General features: G+C 35.2%; 1 protein-coding gene across 1 annotated transcript in view; it reads left to right on the forward strand.

The window, feature by feature from the left end:
* The window catches only part of Smarcad1 (SWI/SNF-related, matrix-associated actin-dependent regulator of chromatin, subfamily a, containing DEAD/H box 1), an 84,829-nt gene that overhangs the window by 22,714 nt on the left and 47,051 nt on the right, over window positions 1-15,064 (forward strand). Inside the window, exons 3-5 of the mRNA XM_003472105.5 lie at window positions 3,993-4,161; window positions 5,794-5,860; window positions 9,048-9,148. Of these exons, the coding sequence (XP_003472153.2) occupies window positions 3,993-4,161; window positions 5,794-5,860; window positions 9,048-9,148 (337 nt within the window). The remainder of the gene's footprint in view (window positions 1-3,992; window positions 4,162-5,793; window positions 5,861-9,047; window positions 9,149-15,064) is intronic.

Genomic DNA, 15,064 nt, shown 5'->3' on the forward strand with positions numbered 1-15,064 from the left:
TTTTTATTTCTCTCTCTTGTCTTAATTGCTTTGGCTAGTATTTCCAGCACTGTATTGAATAGGAGTGGTGATAATGGACATCCTTGTCTTGTTCCTGATTTAAGAGTAAAGGCTTTCAGTTTTTGGCCATTTAAATGGCTATTGGTTTGTCATAGATGGCTTTTATCATTTGTCATAGATGGCTATTATCATATTGAGGTAAAGACCATCTATTCTGATTTTCTGTAGAGGTCTTAGTATGAATGAGGGTTGAATCTTATCAAAAGCTTTTTTTGCATCTATAGAAATGATCATATGATTCTTATTTTTGGCTCTATTAATACAGTGGATTATATTTATTGATTTGTGTATGTTGAACCATCCCTGCATTCCTGGGATGAATCCCACTTCGTCATGGTATATAATCTTGATGATCTGCTGCACTCTGTTTGCAAGTATTTTATTGAGAATTTTTGCATCTATGTTCATTAAGGAGATTGGCCTGTAGTTCTCTTTTTGGTTGGGTCTTTCTTTGGTTTTGGTATTAGGATAATACTTGCTTCCAGGAATGAGTTAGGGAGAATTGCTTCCCTTTCAATTAAATTGAATAGTTTGAGAAGTGTTGGCATTGAGTCTTCCTTGAATTTCTTGTAGAATTCTGCAGTGAATCTATCAGGACCTGGGCTTTTCTTTGTTGGTAAGATTTAAATTACATTTTCAATTTCATTAATTGTAATCGGATTACTTAGCAGTTTCACATCTTCTTGATCCAGCTTTCGTAGTTCATATGTTTCTAGGAATCTGTCCACTGCTTCTGTGTTATCAAATCTATGACAGTAGAGGTTTTTGAAGTCCATATTGGTGATCTTCTATATTTCCACAGGGTCTGCAGTGATTTCATCCTTTTTATTCCTTATTGCATGAATTTGAGGTTTTTTTCCTTTTTTTTAAAGTAAGGTTGGCTAGGGACTTATCATTTTTATTTATTCTTCCAAAGAACCAACTCTTTGATTCATTGATTCTTTGTATTGTTTTCTTAGTCTCTACTGTGCTGATTTCTGCTCTGATCTTTTTAGTTTCTTCTCTTCTTTTGGCTTTGGGCTTGACTTTTTCTTCTTTTTCTAGATGTTTGAGGTGTAGCATCTGGTTGTTTATTGTTTTTCTGATGTGGGAATTCACTGCAATAAATTTTCTTCTGAGGACTGCTTTCAGTACATCCCACAGGTTCCAGTAAGTTGTATTTATATTTTCATTTGCTGGTAGATACTGTTTAATTTCTTCTTTATTTTCCTCTGTAATCCACTTATTGCTCAGGAGTGTATTATTCAACTTCTATGTGTTTGTGGAGTTTTTGCAGTTTCTTTTGTCATTAATTCCTAGCTTCATGGCACTATGACCCGATAACATGCATGGGATAATTTCAATTCTTTTGCATTTACTTAAGCATGTTCTGTGGGCTAGTATATGGTCTACTTTAGAGAATGTCCCATATGCTGCTGAGAAGAATGTGAGGTTGGATGGAACACCCTGTACATGTCTACTAGTTCCATTTGTTCACAGGTGTGATTCTGTTGTTACTTATTTGCTGATTTTCTGTCTCGTTGATCTGTCTCTTTGTATCAATGGAGTATTAAGGTCTCCATTGTGATTGTGTTATTGTTTATTGATTTTTCATTTCTGTTAATATTTGTTTTGTATAACTAGTACTTCCAAATTTGGTGCATATATATTAAAGATTGTTATCTCTGCCTCCTGAAGTTTTCCCCTAACTAGTAATTAGTGACCTTCTTTATCTCTTTGGGTCATTCTTGGTTGTCTGCAAACAGAATAGCTACCTCCACTTTTTTTGGGTTCCTGTTGCATGAAGTATTGTTCTATACTTTGACTGTCTGACTATGAGTTTCCTTTTGGGTTAGATGGGTTTCCTGTATACAGCATATGATTGAATGTTGTTTCTTGTAATTGGTGAATGGAGGCCATTTACATTAATGTTTATAATTGGTATATATTGGTTTATTTTGTTGTGTTATCTTTCTGCTGTTGGTTTTTTACCTTTCCCCTCTGTTTGTTTACCATACTTAGTGGTTTTTTCCTATGTCTATCTAGAATGTCTTTCAGTATTCTTTGCAGGATTGGTTTGATGGTCATGAAGTTCTTTAGCTGTTCTGTGTCATGGAAGTATCTTCTCCATCAATTTTGAAGGACAGTTTTGCAAGGTACATCATTCTGGGTTAGAAGGTGTTTTCCTTTAGGATCTGAAATACTTCACTCCGTACTTTTCTTGACTTCATTGTTTGTGTTGAGAAGTCTGCTGTGATTCTGATAGGCTTTGCTTTAGAGGTGATGATATGTCTCTGCTTTCTTAACCGCTTTTTATATTCTGTGCTTACGGTGAATTTCTGGGATGTTGATTATTCTATGGGTGTAGTTTTATTTTGGTTATCGTATTTGGAGTTCTATATGCTTCAGTTATGTGTGTGCCAGTTTCCGTATTCATGTTTGGGAAATTTTCAGCTATTCTATAAATAGCATTGATATCATTTGTGTTGTCATCTTTTTTTTGTTTTACATCTATCAATCTTATGTTGCTTTTCTTTGCATCATCTTGCAGCTTTAAATTGTTATTTCCTGATTCCTTGTTATTTTTAAAAGATGTTTCCTTTCCTGTTAACTAACTGCAATTTTTGAGGCCTGAAAGTCTGTCTTCACTTTCTTTGAGGCAGTTTTGCCATCAATGGGATTTTTGATTTTCTGGATATCTCTTTGAATCTATTTCATGCATTCTGTTTATTTCTTACATTGTTTGTTCAAGGTTTCCATCTTTGTGGCATTGTTCCTCTAATCTTTTAACTATGCCTTCTTGAGATGTGTTCAGCATTTCTTTCATTACATTTATCATTTCTTCTTTTACCTGGGAGATCATTTCTGATCATAGTTCTTTTATATAGCTTCCTGGAGTTGTTTCTTTACTTCAATCACTAACATTTTAGGGGTTTCAGGTGCATAGCTTATATTTTCTTCTGTGTCCATGTCTCCTAGGCTTGCTTGGGATGGGCTGGAGGTTTAAGATTGCATTTTACTCTTTTTGTTTCTCATTTTCCTGTATTCCCTTAGGGAAGTTGAAGGCAAGGTCTCAGCTGTTTCTTGGGTTGAGAATACCTATCTCTACTGGAGGGAGTTTCCCCAGTTGAGTGGAGGTGATTAGACCAGCCTTACAAGTTGGGTCCCAGCCACTCAAGTGTCTCAGGGCAGGACCCAACTAGGCCAAGAGGGACCTTCCTGTGGGTCTTCCCATGATAGGGGGCACTGGGCAGGGCCCTACCTGCTGTGAGTAACATGCCACGGTTGCAAACCTGGATGGAGATTGCTGCACACACTTTCAGCTTGCAAGGTGAGCACAGGCACTTAGGGGTCACTGGGCAGGGCCCAACTAGGCCAGGAAGGACCTTCCTGGGGGATCTGATGATGGAGGATGCTGGGCAGGGTCCCGTACCATGCTTCGATCGATGTTCCAATGCCCCACCGCAGGATGCTTGTACTTTCAGTTCCCAAGGCAGAATCTGTTTTTGTATTTTTAACTTTGAAACAGTTTCATAAAGTTGCTAGGTTGCCCAGACTGAGGGATCCTCTGGTCTCGGCCTCCCAGAGTTCTATAAGCATATGTCTCTATGCCTGGCTGCATGTTCCTAATTTCTCAGAAGAAGAAAGACAACACTATTTAACATGCAGAGCATTGGATAAAGAAGATAATTTCAGGTAGTTCCCCTTTTCACCTTTTCCATCCCAGTCCAGATAATTAGAGATTTTCTTCAAAGTAGGCTAACTTTGATAATTTTATGTATGGAACTATGTTGAAATGAAAAGAAGGTCTTTTCTTCTGACAAATACAGATTTCATTAATGTAGAAAAGATTGATAGATAATCTGTGTTATGAATATCGAATACATATAGACAGTACAATAATAAAGTTAGCAATGTATTAAAAAAATTTTCCCCTCCAAAAATATTTTTAGTTCTGAACCATCTGAAGATGAAGAGTCCCAGAGCCTTCCTACCATGTCACAAAGAAACGATGGGATTTCAGAACTGGAAGACATTTCTGCACTAGAAGATCTTAAAGATGCTAAACTTCAGACTTTGAAGGAACTTTTTCCACAAAGAAGTGATGCTGATTTACTTAAGGTTGTACCTTTTATAATAATCAGTTGTAGCTGTGATGATGATAAAAGTCTCTCTTTAGTCCTTGTTCTAGTTTGGTGGATAGCCATTTTTCTAAAGGTACATGTTTGAAGATAATTCTTTTATGTAGTAAAGGTGAAGGTTTGAAATTTACTTCGTGAGAGTCATAGTTTATTAATAGAGAAGGCTATTCACTTATAAGTAATAAAATCATCTTAATATTTTAATCTTCCAAACCCCCTTAGGTTGCAAGGTTTTCTTGTGTTCAAGTGTTTCTACAATGGGATTCCTCCCACTGGAAACACTTATGTAAGTTCCCCATAGTTAATTATTTCTGTCTTATTAATCAGTACCTGACATTGTGGAAATTTAACATTCACTTCAAGGGGGAACACTCTTTTAAAGTCATTTATATTTCAAGTGATTCCCTCAGTTCAAGAGAAAAGTAATATTTACAAATTAAAAATTTTTAGCTGTTTATCAAAGAGCTCAAGAAGTGATGAAATGTAAATCTAGCCCTAGGCTTGGTAAGAATATGCTTTGACTATTTTGAAAATGAAGAGGGACTTAGAGAATGTCAGAGGTTCCAAAATGAGAAAAAAGTAGTATTAAGAAAGTATTCTTAGATTTGACTTACAACCGTTTTAATATAAAAATAGCTTATTAAAAAGTAAGGGCTGGGGCTGGGGATTTAGCTCAGCGGCATAAGTTCCTGCCTTGTAAGCAGGCAGTCGTGAGTTCAATCCCTGGTACCGATAAAAACGAAAAAGACAAAAAAAAAAAAAAAAAAAAAAGTAAGGGCTACAGAGGTAGCTCAGCTGTAGAATATTTGCCTGTTACAGACAGGTTCCTGTATTATTCCCTAGCATCCCCTCCTCCATAGGGTTTTTTAAAAATAAGTAGCTTGTTGGAAATATGAGAAACTAATAGGAAAAATGTGTCTTACTTAGTTTTTTCCAAAATCTGAAATGTTACTGAACAATATAAAAAATGTATTGAAATTACTAGGTAAATATTATATGCATTACATTCTTGTGGAGCTTCAGGCCATTCAGAAATAAAATAAAAATTGGGAATCCTTTTATTCATTTTAAGAAATTGATTATTCAAAGATCAGAGTTTGCCTTTTTATTCTAAAAATAAAAAAGGAGTATAAGTGACCATCATTCTTCCTTTCTTGCCTCTCTTTCCCTTCAGTCTCCCTGTCCTTTTTCTTTCCTATCTCGCTCCATCTCTACACACACAATACCTGTAAACACAGAAATAGGGGAAGTTTTCAAGATTTCAGTAAAAAGCTTTGTAATTAAAACAACAAAAGCCTGGAATGTAGCATATATACACTATGGTTTAGTTACTATTTTTAGTGAAAAAGAGTAAATTGTATGCATTTTAGGATACACACTTGAATAAGTCCAAACTTTTTAAATAAGTGGATGAAATTTTAAAATCTTCTTTAAATGTTTAAATAAGTGAATAATCAATGAAAATATATCATACAACTTCCTGAATTACACAATAACACACATATATTCCACCCTGTATATTTAATGTATTTCTCTTAAATATTTCAATAACTTTGTGAAATACTTCTTTCAGTGTTATTTTTTAAACATTTATCTTTTATTTTCCTGTTAGTTGATTGAATCAACGACCACTATGGATGGAGCCATTGCTGCCGCCTTGCTGATGTTCGGTGATGCAGGTACACCTGGCTGCCTTTTAAGTCATTTGGTTTATTAGTTGCATAATAATAATATTTTATTAACAGTGCTCTGCAGTTTACCTTGTACTTTCCTGAATTCTTACAAGAACCTGTGAAGTACTAATAGCTTCAGTTTTTTTTAGATGAAGAAACTGATGGTTAGTAACTTCACTGAGATCATACAGATACTTGGGAACCAAATTTGTAGGTTGATTTTTTTTTTTTTTTTTTTCCTCCCTCAAGAAAGAGAAGGACCAGCTTCTCACTGGTAATTTTGTTTGTTTCCTACAGATCAAATTCCATAACAGTGAAGTTTTGGAAGGTATATTTTCCTCCTCTTTTAAATATCCTCTCTAATTGCACTGTGGTTTTATTTACAGGTCTACAAACCTGGGTCAGTAGGAACTAATATCTTGTGGAAAGTCCTTGCTGGTAATCAGCATTCCTTCATTGAGTAAATACGTACCCTGTGTTTCAGGCTTCTGATTAAAAAAAGCATTTCAAGGAGCTTGCAATATAGAAAATATTACCAATTTTTTTAAGCAAATAATATCTTGATTTTTTGTTAATTTACACATATCAAAAATAAAAATCACCTGTAATCCTGTTACTGAAAAACATTTAAAGTAAATAATGAAAATAACCCTGTACTCCATTGACTTTTTCCTGTGTTCAGGCACACTGTATAGTGCACATGTACACTAGAGTATAAAACATATAATTTACCTTGCGTATCTTGTCGGTGCAACTAGGTATCTTATTTTAAATCACTTCATGACAATTCCCTGTGACTACTCATAGGGTTAGTTTATTCTTAGCATTTGTTTTCTTCTTGCTGTTCGTTTCTATTATTAATTTTACACAAGTCTTTATTTCTGTAGGCTAAATTTTAAGCTAGATTCCTCAGAGTATGCACATGTTTACTTCTTATATGTACTTCCGTATTTTGTTAAGGCTGTACCAGTTTGTTCTTTCATTAACTGTGTATGACGCATGCCCCTTGCCCTAAGTAGAGTTTTTTACTTTTGGAGTATGAAGCATTGAAACCAGGGCTTTTGCACTGAGCTATATCACCAGCCCTAAAATTTTTATTATTTTGAGACAGAGTCTTGGTAAGTTGCACAGTTGCATAGACTGGGTATTGAACCAATAATCTGCTTGCCTTAGTCACCTAGAGTGCTGAGATTACAAGTATGCACTGGTATATACAGTTAAAATGTTTTCTTAATTTAGGTTATGTATAGGCCAGTCATCTTTCTCCACCACTTATTTTACCTCACTTTCTCCTCACTCAGCCAATTGATTACAATGGATCCTAAGTATGATAATCTTTCGTGCACATGAAATACTAAAAACTTTTCATTTTCTCCATTTTAAACAAGAGAACAGTATTGATGTGGGCACCACCTACACAGAATATTTGTGTATTTTTGTTTTCTGCATAATAGCTGTGTGACCGTGGGCAGTATTGCCTTACTCTTCTGTGTTCTTTGTTTATCAGCAGTAAGATAGTATCCTGTACTAAACTCATGAGTTCTTTTGAAGAACAACTAATAAAGTTAGTATAACTTCCTTACTGTGGGGCCTGGTATGCACTGAGTTCTTAGGAGCCATCTGATAAGAGAAAATGGTACAGGCAAGAGTTGACCTATTTTCCTCATTAAGATATCTCTAGTACTTAAAGCATTTTTGAAGCACCTAATAAAATGATAGACTAGAGCCAGAGATTTAGCTCTGCGGTTCAAGTGCTTGCTTGGTAATGCAAGGTTGTCAGTTTGATACCAAAAAAAAAAAAAAAAGGCTCAGTTAACACTTGTTGAGTTTTAATGGGTTAGGAAATGTCACATTAATCCTTCCATTAAAAACAGGCTGTAGAATGATTATTCCATACTGGTGTCTGGCCTTTTATCTCTAGAGCATTTTCTGTCATTTGACTTCTTCATCATTTTAGTAAATGTTTCTTAGACCCCAGCTAATACCTAGTACATGCTGTTGGAGGCCCTGAGGATGTATAAGGAGACAAGGAACAGAAACCCCTCCTCAGAGAGTTTATAGTCCTTACTAAATTTAAACCTCAGTTAAGGTTGAATTTTTTTAAAATTTTGACAAAGTACAAGAAAATAAGAAAGTAGGGTTTTCTTGCTTTTTTTAAGTATACTTTCTTGCTGTGTGTTGAACTGGACAGGATACTTGCAAACTTCTTAGAGAACACTTTTAGGTGCCGTACAGAATGATGCCTTTTCTAACTGAAAGATGAGATAATCTTTACTGTGTTGCCACAGGAAACTATTGTGTTTTAGGATATTTGCAACAAAAGGCCTTTTTAAAATAAAATAACAATTTTAAGTTTACAAGTCCTGATACTGGAGCTGAGTTTTACCACAAATTAAAATCTTCTATAGACAATATGTCCCTGTATATTAAGCTGTGAGGAAGTTTTTACATAGTATCTCCTTTGTTTACAAAAATGTTTAGAAAGTAAAAATATGAATTTATTGGTGTTGTGTTTTTAGTTGCGTCATCTTTTTTAGGAAAGAGTTAAAACATCTAAGTAACATGGCATTAATATCTAGTGATAAGATGGTTGTATTTTGCCACTCGTAAGGCGAATTCTGGAAATTAGATTGTGTATATACAATGCATTTTTGCGTTATGGAATGAAGTAGGAGGAAACAAGTACTCATACTAATGTGGTTACTGTGCCTTAAAGGTTTATGTTATTCGGTTTTATTTTGTAATGACTCAAATACTACAGTGTATGTGCTTGCTTTGAATATTGTGTAACTGCACAATTCTGATTCCAATAAAGTTAATGCTAAAATTGTAAACTTTTGCAGGCTTTAACCATGTTTTCACATTAGTAAAAATATATTTCTGAAGTATTTATTCTCCGAACATAATGTTTAATAGATAGTTGGTGTACAGAGTATAATTAATTATCATTTGGAGAATATTTTTAGCATTACTAATGTGATGGTTTACAAATAGTGCATTACACTGATTTCTGGTTTGAGAAGACTACAGAGCATGTTCACCTTCACTTCAGTCTAAATATATGTAGAAGAAAAAACATTAGACCTGAAAGAGAACTGTGTAGTCAGTGGGATGCATTTTTACCTCTATTCTGAAGCAAATTAAGTTTTGTTTTTTCTGTGTGAAATTTAAGTATGCTTCTCTGTTTTAAAAGGTGGTGGGCCCAGGAAAAGAAAATTATCTTCTTCGTCAGAGCCGTATGAAGAGGATGAATTTAATGATGATCAATCTTTTAAAAAGACAAGATTGGATCATGTAAGTTACATTTGGATTGCAGATTCACAATGAAAGTATGTTGAGTTTGTGGGTATTGGACCTGAAAATCCATGTAAATTAATCAGTCTTTCTTTCCTTTTGAAATTCCCTTCAATGAGATTATAGTATAACAATCTTCACTTTGGGATGCCCTCACAATTGTGTGAATCATGGTGAACCATATGTAGTTGGAGCTCTTTACTGCTCCCAGTTTCCTTACTGCTATAGATGGTGGCTGAAGAAGGGCAGTAGTGAAGCAGAAATAGGTGTCCGGAGGGTAGAACCACCAGCACATGCAGGTGACTTAAGTCTGTGGAACATGCTTCAGTCCTCCACAGCTGTCCTCTGTGAGTGTGTGTGTGTGTGTGTCAGACACACCTGACCATTATATTTGATGAATTTTACTGTACTGTTCAGTTTTTTGGTTTGGTGGATGATATCATATATGGAGGTTATATAACAGTTATGCCTCATTGCTTTATTTCCTATTGTCAACTATTCTGCTATAAGAACCTACTATCAGTTCCTCATAAAAATATGTCAGGAGGTTCTGTTTTGTTTTTGTTTTGAAATCCATTTTTTTCTGTGGGGAACCACAGAGACAACTCTGCTTGACTCCTTGAAAAGGGGAACAACTATCTCCATTTTGGATAAATTTGACCCTATCTCCATATGTTGATATGTACTGGCTAGGTTATTTCCTTTTCCCTTCAATTGGCCTTAAGCAATGTAAATTAGGCTGGCTGAGGAGCTGATGTGTAATCTCTGAAATAAGGTAACAGGTCAGTGTTACCCCAACAATTGATTCTCCAAATACATGGTTGAGTCTGGTGGGATAGAAACCCATGCTCCACACTGTCGGCTGGGACTGAGCCTCGAGCAAGAAGCTGTGACTTCTCAGGACAAAAAAGATTATACATCAGAACTAAAGCACGAATGCCAAATTATTAGATATTATCTCACCTGTGTTATGTAGATTACTTTCTTGCTGTGTTATGTAGTGTTATGTAGCATTTCTGGCCATCTGCTTATCACGGAGGTGATCTCAGATCTACCTACCCCAACTCACCATAGTCATGGCAGTCACATATTTCCTGCCACTCTCACGGTCACTCATCCCCAAGCCCCTCCCCTATGGAAAATTAATAAAACTTGGGAAGGGCTCTGGGTAGAGGCCTTTGTTCATTGAACTGCAGTCTTGGCTGAACTTAGGACCCCTTGGCTTCCCATAACTATATATTTCAGTGTCTTTTCTCATCATGGGTTGTACTGGAAGTGGTAGATGGAATTAACTCACTGGAATTCCAATGACTTCTCTTGGTATTACTATTATAAACCTTCCTGGACCATAGCAAGATTGGAAAAGGGTTCTCTATATATTCAAGGATAAAAAGAAAGAAAAAATAAGGGGAAAAAAAGCACGACAAAATTTCAAAACCTGTCAATCAGGGGCAACATGGTACATTGCCATCCCAAATCGTTCACATAGACCACAAGACATCCACATTCAATTGAGCAAACAATACCAGCAAAAATCTTTCTCTTCAGCGAACTCAGAAATAAGTAGTATATCTTAACTATTATTTTTATATATATACACATATTTGTTTTTTCTTTTACCTTCTCACACTAATAAAACTGTCATGTTTGCACATGTCTTATTTGTCTCACTGATGAGTAGGCTCTCAGAATGCATCCATTTGCCTACAGAAGTCTCCAATTTATCATACTTTATGGCTGAGTAGTACTCCATTATATAAAAACACCACATCTTTTTTATTCATTCCTTAGTCTGTGGGCATTTAGGTTGTTTCCAAGATCTGGCTATTACAAACTGTGCTGCTATAAATGTGAGTGCACGTATATCACTGTGATATGATGTTTTTGATTCTTTTGGAATACCCATAAGGGTAGTAGCTGGGTCAAATGGGACCTCCAATTCTAATTTTTTGAGGAATCTGCATACTCATTTCCACAGTGGTTGCAGCAGTCTGCATTCCCACCAGCAGAAGAGAAGGATTCCCCTCCCCCCAGCCTCTCCAGCATTTGTCATTGGTTGATTTCTTGATCTTAGCTATTTTAGGGCTGAAATGGAATCTCAGGGTTGTTTTAATTTGCATCTCTCAAATAAGCAGTAATGTTGAACATTTTTTAATGCATTTATTTGCTGTATGTATTTCTTCATCTGAGAAGTATGTATTCATCTCAGATGCCCATTTTGAATTGGGTCTTTAAATCTGGGAGAACTGATTTTTTTGTTTTTGTTTTTGTTTTAGTTCTTTATATATTCTCAATAGTAATCCTTTGAGGAACAGCAGGCAAACATTTTCATGTAGTGGTTTTTCTCTTCACTCTGTTGATGGTTTCTCTTTCTGTGCAAAAGCTTTTCACAAAGGTGAGATCCAAATTGATTCTTTGTGATATTTCCTGTGCAATCTGGGTTTTGTTCATAAAGTCTCTGTCTATATCAATGTCTTTAAGAGTTTTACTTACTCTATTTTCCAGCGGATTTAGTTTTTCTGTTTTAATATTAAGACTTTTGATCCATTCCAATTTTAGTTTGATAATGATAAAAGATATGGTCCAGTTTTAATCTTTGGCATATGTAGAGCCAGTTTGTCCAGCACCATTTATTAAAAAGGCTATCTTTCTTCCAGTGAATGTTAGGCAAAGGCAAATATTTGTCAAAGATAAAATGGCGTAGTGTGTCTGGAGTTGTTTCTGCATCTTCTAATTTATTCCATTGCTCTTTGGATCTGTTTCTTTGCCAGTACCCACACTGTTTTTATCACTAGCTTTATAGTATAATTTTAGGTCAGAGACTGATACCCCCTGTCTTGTCTTTGTTGTCTAGGATTGCCTTTGCTATTCAAGGTCTCTTCTTCTTCCAGAGGAATTTTAGGAATGTTTTCTGTAATTCAGGGAGATACGCTTTTCGAGTTTTGATTGAGATTGCCTCTGGATAACAGTTTTGAAGTATGGCCACTTTCATTAAATCCATTATTCCTACTCAAGAGCATGAAGTATCTCTCCATTGTCTAATATCCTCTTCATTATCCTTTTTCAGAGTACTTCAGTTCTTTGTTAGATACATTCTTAGGTATTTCATGTTTTTGGATGCTATTGTAAAAGGTATTGTTTTGCTGATTTCTGTCTCAGTGAATTTGTTTTTCATGTACAGGAAGGCTATTGATTTTTGAATGTTGACTTTGAAACCAGCTTTGTTACTGAATTTGCTTATTAAATACAAAAGTCTTTTGGTGGATTCTTGAGGTCTTCTAAGTAGTCTCATGTCATCTATAAATAATGATAGATTCACTTCTTCCTTTCCTATCTTTATTCCTTTTATTTCTCTCTCTTTTCTAATTGCTCCCGCTAAAGTTTCCAGGACTCTGTTGAATAAAGAGTGGGGACAGTGAGCATCCTTGTCTTGTTCCTAATGTTAGAAAGCTTTCAGTTTTTGTCCATTTAGTATGATATTGGCTGTTGGTTTGTCATAGATGGCTTCTTTCAGATTGAGATAAGAGCATCTATCTATTCCAATTTTCTGTAAGGTTGTTACCATGAATGGGTGCTGGACTTTGTCAAAGGTTTTTTCTGCATCTTTTGAGATGACTGTGATTTTTGTCCTTGGCTCCGTTAATATGGTGTATTGAAGAGTTTATGTTATGTATGTTAAACCATCCCTGCATCCCTGAGATGAATCCCACATGGTCATGGTATACAATCTTCTAATGATTTGCTGCAGTCTTTTTACCAGTATCTTATTGAGGATTTTTACATCAATGTTCATTAGGGAGATTGGCCTATTATTTTCTTTCTTAGTGGGGTCCTTTTCTGGTTTTAGTATCAGAGTAATGCTTGCTTCCAGGCATGACGTTGGAAGTATTGCTTCCTTTTCAATTTCAGTAAAGAGTAATGATGTTAGATTTTCATTAAATTTCTTGTAGAATTCAGCAGTGAATCCATCAAGGTGTGAGCTTTTCTTTGTTGATAGGTTTTTAATTACATTTTCAGTTTCACTGATTGACATTGGGTTATTTAGGGCTTTTATATCTTCTTGATTCAGCTTTGGTAATTCATATGTATCTGTGAATCTATCCATTGCGTCTGTATTTTTCATCTTTCCAGAACACAAGTTTCAAAGTAGATATAGATGATTTTCTGGATTTCTGCAGGATCTGTTGTGATTTTGACCTTTTCATTCCTCATTGCGTGGATTTGAGTCTTGTTCCCTTTTTTGGTAAGGTTCGCTAAGGTTTTGTCAATTTTGTTTAATCTTTCAAAGAACCAACTCTTCAATTCATTGATTCTTTCCTTTTTTTTGTCTCCAGTGTGTTAATTTCTGCTGTGATCTTTATAATTTCCTCCCTTGTATGAGCTTTTATTTATCGTGCTCTTTTTTTGTAGAAGTTTAAGGTTCAACATTAAATAGTTTATATGTGCTTGATCTGGTTTCCTGATAGGGTATTTGCTGCTATAAATTCCCCCCTTAAAACTGCTTTCATTGTGTATCACAATACCAGTATGTTGTGTTGTTATCATTCAGGTATAAAAACTGCCTAATTTCTTCTTCAATTTCATCTGTGACCCATTGTTTGTTCAGTAGGGTGCTATTTAATTTCCATGTGTTTATTAAGGTCTTGTCATTTCCTTTGGCTTGGATTTCCAATTTCATTTTACTGTGCTTTGATAGTATGCACAAGATAATTTCAGTTCCTTTACATTTACTTAATCCTGTTCTGTGAGTCAATATATTGTCTATTTTGGAGAATATCCTATGTGCAGCCAAGAAGAATGTGTATTCTGATGTTGTGGAGGGGAATACACTATAACTGTCTACTAAGTTCATTTGCTCAAAAGTTTGATTTAGTTGTACAGTTTCATTATTGGGTTTTGTTTTTTGTTTTTTTGTTTTTTTTTTTTTTTTGTCTAGTTGATTTGTGTTTTGTACTCCCAATATGTGAGGTACTCCCAATATGATTGGATTAGGACGTATTTGATTTTTTTCATGTCCTTTAATAATTGTTTTACATGTTTGGCTGCACTGGTGTTTATTGCATGTATATTTATGATTGTTGTCTTCCTCATGGCTTGTTCCCTTTATGAGGACGTAATGACCTTCTTTATGTCTCTTAATCAATCTTGGCTTGAAATTCACTTTGTCTGCAAATAGAATAGCTACCCCTGCTTTTTTCTGGGTGTCTGTCGCATGGAGTTTTGTTTTCCATCCTTTGCCTTTCAGACTATGAGTGTCTCTTTGAATTAAGTGTGTTTCTTGTATGTAGCAAGTTATTGGATCTTGCTTCTTGATCTGTTCTCTCAGTCTTTGTTTTGATTGGTGAATTGAGACCGTTAACATTGATGGGTATAACTGATGTGTATTGATTTATTCTTGTCATGTTAGAACCCGCTGTTTTTTGTTTTTTTTTTTTTTTTCCCCTTCCCTCTAATTATTTGCCTTCCTTAGTGGATTCCTTCTGTTGGGGTTCGTGGAGTTGTAGTCCTTATTATCTCTTTCTGGAATGACCTTCAGAACATTTTGGAGTGATGGTTTGGTAGTCACAAATTTCCTCCAATATTCTTTATCATGGAAGTGTCTTTATTTCTCCATCAATTTTGAAAGATACTTTTGCAGGGTATATTAATTTGGGTTGAAAGTTGTTTTCCTTTGGAACTTGGAGTACTTCATTCTGTGTTCTCCTTGACTTGAGAGTTTGTGCTGAAAAGTCAGCTGTGGTTGTTTTCCTTTAGAACTTGGAATACTTCATTCTATGTTTTTGACTTGAGAGTTTGTGCGAGAAGTCAGCTGTAATTCTGATGGTCTTTCTTTTATAGGTGATTTGTTAGTTTTCTTTAACAGATTTTAGGATTCTGTTCATCTGTTGAATTTCTGAAATTTTGACTATGATATGC

Source organism: Cavia porcellus, unplaced genomic scaffold (genome assembly GCF_034190915.1).
Source record: "Cavia porcellus strain 051 isolate PalLab524CR breed Dunkin Hartley unplaced genomic scaffold, mCavPor4.1 scaffold_4, whole genome shotgun sequence".
Taxonomy (NCBI): Eukaryota; Metazoa; Chordata; class Mammalia; order Rodentia; family Caviidae; genus Cavia; species Cavia porcellus.